The 9,849-nt window shown below is 41.3% G+C and overlaps 1 protein-coding gene across 1 annotated transcript; it reads left to right on the plus strand.

Moving 5' to 3' along the window:
• Positions 1-3,589: 3,589 nt before the first annotated feature.
• nopchap1 (NOP protein chaperone 1) lies at positions 3,590-6,402 on the plus strand. The gene is made up of 4 exons (XM_079184116.1): positions 3,590-3,704; positions 4,456-4,530; positions 5,426-5,559; positions 5,682-6,402. The coding sequence occupies exons 1-4, from the start codon at positions 3,644-3,646 to the stop codon at positions 5,868-5,870; spliced, it is 459 nt and encodes a 152-aa protein (XP_079040242.1). The 5' UTR covers positions 3,590-3,643; the 3' UTR covers positions 5,871-6,402.
• The last annotated feature ends 3,447 nt before the right edge of the window (positions 6,403-9,849 follow it).

Consider the following 9,849-nt stretch of genomic DNA (forward strand, 5'->3'; position numbering starts at 1 on the left):
CTGATCCATATATGAGCTATAATATACACCCCCATAGAAGACTCCCATCTCTTCTCACAGCTGCGGGCAAGCCTCTGGCTCTGGCTGAGCAGACTCTTACTCAGCAGTCAGAACATTCGCGCTCACCAAAGCTCGTCTATGTTGAAAAGATGAACCACTCCGGGCGTAATCCAAACTGGCCCATCAACGTGTTGGGTAGCCTTGATTAACACCAAAGACGTAATGTTAAATGCATTTCAAACATTAGTTAGAAACTTTACGGTAAACGATGCAGCAGGGGGGGGGGGGGGGGGGGGGGTGCTGCGCTGCTCCGCTCCTTCGTCGTTGGCGGGGAGGGGGCTGCTGCTGCTGCTGCCACATACGCTGGTGGAGGTGTGTGCGCGCGGATCGGGGATGAGCTCCGCCGTGCGCGTTTTAAACTCTTTTTTTTTTGCTGGCGGATTTGCGGGCCACATAAAATGACGTGGCGGGCCGGATCCGGCCCGCGGGCCGTATGTTTGACACCCCTGCTCTAAAGGGTGCGTTTGCACAATCCCACGTGAAGTATTTCATGTGTTGTAAAGCCACGTTTATAGTCGCCTTTAATGTACTCACAATACATTTCATGTCAAATGTAACCTGCCAAAGAGCTGCTTATGACTGTCATCTCATAACTTCGACTTTCTATATCATAATTTCAACTATGGGGATATTTTTATTATCAAGTCTAACTTTTAATTTATTTGTTTTTTTGCTGGTGGACCATAATTGTTGGATTTGTTGTCCAATTTTTTTTATCATAAAGGTTCTTTACATTTTTTTTCTTTACATTATAGGTTCGTTACATTGTACAACACTATTATTCTTACCACCTTTAAGAGGAGCTGATAAGTAAAAAAAGGATCATTTGTGCATATAATGTGCAAGTTTTGGTAAGTTTTATATTTTTTGTATCTCAACTAAACATGATTTATTGATGGGCACATGTACACAAACCATGTTAGTATTTGTTTATTGAAAGGATCCCCATTAGCTGATAACAATCAGCTCCAATCTTTCTCTTTACATGATAAAGTAGTTTATATTTGGACACTTTATTTCTCAGTCAGAAGCTCATACTCTCCTCCAGCTCAGGTGGTGGAGTGAGATAAGAGCAGAGAACAATATAAAAGGTTAGTAGGATGGACAAATAATCTTTGCATTTCTAAATAAGTGATATTGCATTCATAAACATGTAGCTAGTTGAAGTAATCTCATAGTAGCACATTGTTTCCTTTGTCTTTATATTACAATTTATTTTAGATCACTTTCTTCACATGTCAGACACACTCACATGTTTGTCCATGATGAGCACCAGCAACTCAGGTGGTTGAGTCAGATGAAGTGAATCATTTCAGATTAGTTTAGCTGATAACGTATTGTATAATATATTGTTTTTACTCATTTATATTAAAAAGCTCATACTCGTCTTTTTTGTCCAGCGAGAGGAGGCAGCTCAGGTGGTAGAGGTAGAAAATGAAAAGTAATGATTATTAAGACACACATAATCTTCGAGTTACAGAATCATTTAAATTATATGTACAAATGTGACAGAAGCTCATACACACCTTTTTCATCCAGCGAACAGAAGCAGCTCAGATGAAGAATGAGATAAGATTAGAGAATAAAAAATAATGCTTAATAAAACAGACAAATAATCTTTGATTTACAGAATAATTTACATTATGTAAAAATGTGACAAAAGCTCATACACACCTTTTTCCTCCAGCGAACACAAGCAGCTCTGATGAAGAGTAAGATAAGAATGAAAAGTAATTGTTAATAAGACTGACAAATAATCTTTGAGCTACAAAATAAGTTAAATTATATAAATGTTCAGAAGCTCATACGCACCTTTTTCATCTAAAGCAAGACAAAAAAAACAGTAATCTTTGAATTATTGAATAAGTAATACTTGACGGACAAACACAATAACATATACTGTATAAATTGGAGCCTGTCATTTGAACACAAATGTGCTCAGGCACATCGTCCAAACCCACAACGTTGATTTCTTCTTCGTGGTCTTCCTCTCCCCACCAGAAGTGGAGTGAAGTGGATTCAGGGCCCAGAAAACACCATTGTTTCCATATCCTATAGGCTCACGCACCTAAAACACAGCATCATTATCCAAACCAACAACATCTATCTCTTCTCTACCTGTACCTGGTCAGCGGGAGGGAGAGGAGGGATGTCGACGACCCTGTTCTCTTCAGCAATTGCAGGCAATCCACCCGAGAGGGAGTGGAAATGTATGAAAAGGTCACATTTTGCACTTCAGAACTCAGGATTAAAAGCTGAATGATTCCCATATATCTAGACTAACTGTGAACACTGCACTGCGCAGGTGCATCACAAGCACCTTGTAGAAAAGCCACCAACACAAAAGGTGCTACTACCACATGTAAAAGTCAAATATTGTGCAGTTCTCCTGCTGTTATATTGAACATCTGCCAGATGAGAGTCATATGATGCTGCATTCACACTAGAATAAGGATTACTCCTCTCACCACTTTTTCTATTGAAGCAACGTTGTGATCTACAAGTTCTTTGTTAGACAATTATCTGTGAGACCAGCAGAGTGTAAACATGAGTCAAACAATGCCGCCCCATAATCCACTTTGTCAGTGTGAACTGCATAGATGTCACAGTCTTCAACACTTACAATAAACTGTGTTCAATTATGAGATAATAGCCTGATAATCAGACTTCATAACAGTGGTGACAGAATTACTCATATATCTTATTTAAATAAATATAGCAATACTACAATTCAAAAATATGATATACTACTTACTTTATTAGATATAGCAATACCACAATTTGATCACATGATCACACATTATATGAATGGATTATTACTACTGACGTATGTAATAATATGTCTAGTTGACAAAATGTGCAATGTATCCGGTGACTACAGCTGTCAGATAAATGTAGTGGAGTAAGAAGTACAATATGTGTCTGATAAATGTGATGCACAATAAATAAAAAGGCATGAAATGGAAACACTCAAGGAAAGTTAAAGTACCTCTAAACTATATACATCACTGTTTAATTGCCATCTGTGTTCACTTCATTCATAAAGTTATTGATTAAATCATGCACAACTGACGACCCATCATTCTCCAAAATAACCAAACAAACGTCTGTGCTTCCATAGCATTAGACCGCTTGTTTAACACTGGTTAGTCTCACAGTTTGTGAGTTGTAAATCTCGGGAGACGCGCACAGTCACTGCATGACCGCTCTCCATTCATCTGCCTCTAAACTAAAATACTAAATCACACATGAGGATACAGTACTGTGGAGTGCAATCTCTGAGTGATGATTGAACACAGCAGCTCTGGCTGTAGATCCAATAACTTTACTGCATCTCCTTCACTCAGGCTCATCACATCACTGACATGCTGCAGTGATTTGATAGGTTCAACATCGTCATCGTCTATTTACGTCCGTGCGATTTTTATCAGCCAACTTCACAGTTTAGTTTGGCGAAGTCTTCCGAAACACCAGAGGGCGCTGTGTAAATCCTTGTTTCAATATAGTCCCTTTACCCGTTACCCGGATGGTAATCTCACAGGTAACACATGTTGATGGAAACACTCGTCTTTTCGCCTCTGAAATGGAATTAAATATCAAGAAAACGAGTTCGCAGGCTCTGCTGTCATGCGGGAACGGAGAAGGTTTGAATGCTTTTATTAGCAGACGCAGTGTGGGAAGAAAAGTGCAGTTTAAATGAGAAAACCTAGCGTTTGTAGCTACGATACCTTAAAAAGTTAGTTAATGTTAGCTTACATTTCAGCCCACCGCACCCTAATTCAATTATTGTGACGTAATGAATATGTTTAAAACGAAAACGATATCTTCTAGGAATTAACGTAAATCTAACTCTGTAGTATTTCATATTTGTTTAGTAGCTCTGGAAATGACAAAGTAAATATCCCCAAAGATCTGAAGTCATGTTTACTAGTTACACAGGAATGGTGCTAATGTTGGAAATAAGCACATTTTCATAAACAGAATATCAGACATTGTTGTGGCTTGCAAAATGTTTGAATATGATTCACAGCAATGTGAATATGTATTGTATACAGTATATTATTAATGTCAAAGAAAGAAAGATTTCCTATAGTTATATAGAAGACACGAGGATGATATGGGTAAAGCATCATCTAGATATTAATATAGATCTTTTCTTTTATCAGCACGATCAGCCTGAAATGATCAGAGTGATATTCCACTGTTATTTATCACATGAGACAGAATTTTACCACCTGTGGACCATCCGCTGACCCATAACTGTCAGGGAATGTCCCTCTGTTGTCCTTTCCTCAGCACTTTGTATCACATTTTGTATTTGGACTTTCCTCCTCGTCGCTGTAGAGAAAGGCGTTCTATTGGGACTGACGTGAGCCTTGTTTGTCTTGCTGCTAGGTCTCAGTGAGAAGCTTCTCCTCAAGCCGAAGGCCGGCAGATCCCTGCAGACGGAGAGAGTCCCGAGGAGCAGCGGTGAGACCCGACGTCACTTCCCTGCATGCCGTTTTGCTCTGAGTTACAAGGTTTTTCTTTGGGGGTTGCACAACAGAATTTCTATTGTAGTCCCAATTTGCTACATAGGAAATAATAACAACCAACTCTATTATATATGGAGCGTGGAAGATGAATTAGGGAGTCTCACAGCCTGAGGAGTGATGTTGGGTGGGTTTTGTCTTTCAAAATCCTTTTAGCTCTTCTCAGGCTCCTCTTCGCACCAATGTCACTGACGCTCAGTAGATGTTGGGGGTGTGTGTGCCAGTTGGTAATGTTTGCAGTCAGGATGCTTTCCAGAACTTGGGACGGGAATTTAGCTTTCTTAAGTCTCCTGAAGAAATACAGCCGTTTAAGAGTTTTCTTCACCAGGATGGAGATGTGTGAGGCCCACGTCAGGTTGTTTGTGATGCTGATTCCCAGGCACTTAAAGCTGTTCACTTGCTCACCTCAGCTCCATGGATGTAGACAGTTTATTTATTTACCTTTGACAGGTGTTTGGTCGCATCTCTGGAGTCCTGTAAAACACAGCCTATTCAGCATATTTTTTGTGTAACATATGGCTGTTGAATCGGAGGAAATGTTAATTTCTCGACGACGCCGATGTTTCACTCTACCCGCAGTACCGATGTTGTGTATTCCTTCTTGTGACGTCAGTGTGCGCGCCGTTGTCTCCTTTTTGTGAGGCGTCACAAACGGGTGGACGTGGCCAAAACAGTGCTGCTCTAACCCGGCTAACACACATTTTACGTGTTTGTACATAAATGTAACACCTTTTTATATATTAAAAAAAAAAAGATCGCTGTATACGTGTGGACTAGGCCTAATAACAAACCCCCTTTGAGCCAGAAGTGTGATGATGTGTGGTTTATTTCAGTGTTGGAGCGACTGCAGAGCTTCCTGCCTCAGATGGCCGAGGCCAACGAGAAGCTGAAGCAGCAGATGGACGACGCTCCCGCCGGACACTTTGACATAGAGAGTGTGGAAGGGGCCGAGAGTGTCATAGAGATGGTGAGCATCAGTCTGCCTCCCTCTGGCGGACCACAGAACTCCAGATATGAACGTTGAATGTCCTCAAATCATTTGTGGTACGGTTGGATCGAGCCATGCAGTGTCTCCCTCTTGTTCTTTAGGACGTGGCGCTGGTGGAGCTCAGCGGGTCCGACGGCGACTCCGAAGACGAAGAGGAGACTTCGGACTCCGAGGAGGAATCGGACTCCGGTGAGGGGAGCGAGGTCACGGAGCAGAACCTCGTATTACCCGGAGACAAAGGCAAGAAGAAGAAAGCCAACATCCAGGTCCTCCATCAGCAGGGAGAGTAGAAAGAGTGGCCGCACAGACTTTGGGTTGCGTGTTGAGTTTCTTTGCCCTCTTGAGATGATGTGGATTAAACCGACCCGACCATCCGCCTCTGGCGTGGAGGGATATTACCTCACAGACACAGAACTGGAAGCTCCTGTGTGGAGCCAGAGGAACATCTGTAGATATCGTTTTGTACATTTAAAGGGTTTGCAAAAGTGCCTTTGGAGCCAGAGCAGATACTGTGATTACCTCATCCAGTCTGGCCATCAGCTGACCTCTCCTGGAACTTGATGTGTTCAGGTACAAACGCTGTAGGTCACCTCATTCTGGCGACCATAAAAGCTGTGCACATACCCTGCTACGTCCACATGTATTGATTCCTCCAACGTGTTAGAAATATTAATGAAACACCTTGTTGTCTGGTTCACTTGGTTTGATTTTAGTTAAAGTTCTCTCTTTTGTTCATATAAACATTAGGTATATTCACATGATGGCTCCTCTTTATTAAACATGAATGCATTCAAATCATAATTCTATCAATATTTTGCTACTGGTGCCTCTTTGAAACTTATTAAAACTATTTTATATCAACAAAAGGTGTCGTTTTGGGATTCAACTTGGAAAGTCTTATTAGGGATCCAGATAACTGAATAAGCTGCACTTCACAAAACCTCAGAGGGCTTTACAATCTGTACACATGCAACATCCTCTGTCCCGGGACCCTCACATCAGGACAGGAAACTCCCCCAAAAAAGCCTTTAATGGGGAGAAAAGAGGGAGAGCAACAGAGGGGGATCCTCTATCAGGATGGACAGAAGTGTGATAGATGACGTGTGTACAGAATGAACATAAGAGTTACAACACATTCAATGCACATGACAGATTATTCATATAATGAGAGTAGTAAGCAGAATAATGAACTACTCATTTTTGCATTTTTATTGCTTCAATTTGATTTAGTGACACTCAGAAAGAGGGCAGTGTTCTCAGCAGCATACATTCAATACCTCAAGGCTGCAAATGAACACGTTTACTCTCAAACTCGTCAATTAAAGGAGTCAAATATCTACTACCTTTAAAAAGTTTGGAGTCACCCGTTTTTTCTTTCTTCTTTCCTTCATTAATGACTTCAGAATTCCGACACCAAATGTATTATTTACATTTAAAATAGTTTTGGCCCCAGAAAAAGCAGAATTCAATGACTAAATGTGGTCGATGATCCACAATGTTGCATCCGGGGAGAATACTGTTGGAACCATTTTCCTCAAAATACAATTCCATTTTGAAATTGTTTTCCAGTTGAAGAGATTTAAACTGGTTTTATTTAGTCCATTGTATGTTCAGCTGATCCAATGCCAATAATGCTGACCCTACATTAACCTTCTATTGGGAAGTTTTAAGAAGAAGCAAAACACTTGACACTGAAAAAGGAACCTGTTTCTATTTCAATCTGCAAACATGTTGATGCTAAGCTTTCAGTTTCTTTTACCAATGACTGGTGATTTATTTTATTTTATTTGTTCAGTTGTCATCCTGTGATCTAACGCAGTTGCGGGTGAAGGGCTTCCTCAGAATCCGGGCCACGGCAGACAACATCCCGATGATGGCTGGGCACTTCTGTTTCTTTTGGCACAAGGGTGTCGATGCATTATCCAAGCGGGCAACTTCACAGTGAAGTCGACACATGTCGACTTCACAGGCTGGAGTTTGTTTGCTGCTTCTTCTTTTGAAATACCTCCTTACTTTATCAACAAAGCTGAGGGGCTTCCGCGCAGCCTCCTGCTGCTGCCCTTGTAATTTCCTGGCTGGAGCCACTTCAGAGGACTCAATTTGGTCCAGCAGGTTATGAGTAACCACAGAGAGACGGGTCTTCTCCCCCTGCGGGAACTCCTTTTCGCTCTCGAATGGACTCACCGAGGTCAAACAAATGCTTTGTTCTGAGCTCTGGCGCTCCGTCAGAGAGCCTTTGGCTGCCTCACATTTGAGGTTCTGGGCCATACACGTCTCCAGTATCATGACAACATGGTAAACCATATCGTCAGTCGGAGATTCCAACGATTCCTCTGCTTGTCGGGAAGAGGTCGGCTGCGTGATATCAGCCAGTTTGCGGTTGACCTGCTTGGCCACTTCCCCTGCAACCAGCTGCAGCAGTTGGTTGGTGTTGTCAGACCTCTCCGCTGCAACATAAAACATTTCTCCAAGACAGAGGTGGAGTGAATCTCCAAGGCTGGCTCGTACATCGTCCTCTGTCACAGTGTGGAAGTTCCGCTCTAGATGTAGAGATTCAATCCTGTTCCTAAAAAGAGAAACAGTCGTACTTTAGTCAACTGACCTGCTCTGGGCAATGACCTTTAGACAGTGACGCCGCCCTCTGAACATTTCTCAGAACCTAAGGTTACCAAACTCAACCCTGATAACTAATTGTTATATTCAATTGTTGTATTCAGCAACACTGATCAATACCTGTATTTTGTGTTGAATCTCGTGGTGACAAAATGTGAGTCCACATACAGTAAAGGAGTTTTAGAAGAACTTGCAAGTGAATACCACAGTTGCTGTTGAAGCGTTTGACTTACATTGTGACAGACGCTTTGTTGTGGTCGCTGGCACTCTCCTTGAAACTTTGGCCCCTAGTCCAGTCATAAACCTGAGGGGCCACAACATCCAGGACCAAGTGGTACACCTTCTCTATGATGTTGTGACACATGTCGGACAGCAGTATGACCGTGTCAGAATCAGCGTTGCCCATCGCCAGCAACGCCCACTGACTGGAAGAAGAAAGAGTAGGAATGGTTAAGTGAAACAAACATTTGATGACCAGTTGATTTGATGACTTTTAACTTTGACTCACTTTTCTTTTATATCCATGAGATGTAACATGACCAATTCATTCAAACTCTCTGATGTGATCAGTGGCAGCTCCAAATCACTGCACCTCAGCTCTCCTGGTTCATCGAATGAGATCTGACAGGAAGAGAGAGAATGGGGTTTTAACACTAGCTGTCTTTTATATATCAACAAAACAGCTCTCAGTGGGATTAAACCGTTAGAAAACCTCCATCTACAGTCTGCAAAGCTGTACGCAATCACACAGACCATACGTACATCTGTGCACATCAGGAGCCTATGGGGCAAATACAGCTGTTGGACAATGGAACATTTAACTGTTGAATGTCTTACCTCGATATCCATGTTGAGCAATGCGTTATCTTATAAAAATGCAATCAAGTACTTTAACTTCTCCGTAGTTTACTCACTGCTCTTGCTGTTAATAAGGTGACTGTAGAATGTAGAACACTGAACTGTGCATTGTGTATTGATTCCATTCCATCCATTCTTCACTTAGCAACAGAAAAAAGTACCATTTCAACCACCTCACCATGTCAGTGCTTTTAAATATCAGCATTTGAAGCAAAATTTGCATATTAAGCACTGATATTTTTTACACTTACATGTAAAGTCTAATGCTACAGTGAAAAGAAATAATAATAATAATGATGATAATGGTAAAGTGTAAATCTTTGCTGTAATCACTATCAAATGATCCACACTCATCCGAACACACTATGACACATTCAGAGTATTGTGTTATTGAAATATTAAACTTGGCTCCAGGATTTTATGTTTCATCACCTGCTGTAGCCAGGGGTGACCGGTGGGGTTCCTCACCTGACCAGAAGCATTCCACAATCCATATCTTCACTGGTGTCACGTAATACCAGTCCGGGGATTTATTTCTTTATTTCAGGAGCATCTTCGTGATCACATTTACTTTAGGTATTGATCTACAGTGAGAAGAAACCTGCAATTAAGAGGTTATTTTGTTTTAAACTTCACATTGACCTTCATGTATATCCTGGAATATTCGGCTGATGTGTGCTCCTCATTTGAACATTATCATGAGGAGTTTACATGTTTTTTAACTGTGTGCAAACATTACATGTTTTTTTAACTTGGCTGCTCTTAGTCATTAGACAACAACACTTTAGAAACAGGGAA

This window comes from Pholis gunnellus (assembly GCF_910591455.1).
Source record: "Pholis gunnellus genome assembly, chromosome: 22".
Lineage (NCBI taxonomy): Eukaryota > Metazoa > Chordata > Actinopteri > Perciformes > Pholidae > Pholis > Pholis gunnellus.

Coding starts and splice junctions, on each gene's coding strand:
- nopchap1 (XM_079184116.1), top strand. CDS start 3,644: ATGGAATTAAATATCAAGAAAACGAGTTCGCAGGCTCTGCTGTCATGC. Junction 4,531..5,425: donor GAGAGTCCCGAGGAGCAGCG/GTGAGACCCGAC, acceptor GGTTTATTTCAG/TGTTGGAGCGACTGCAGAGC. Junction 5,560..5,681: donor CCGAGAGTGTCATAGAGATG/GTGAGCATCAGT, acceptor CTTGTTCTTTAG/GACGTGGCGCTGGTGGAGCT.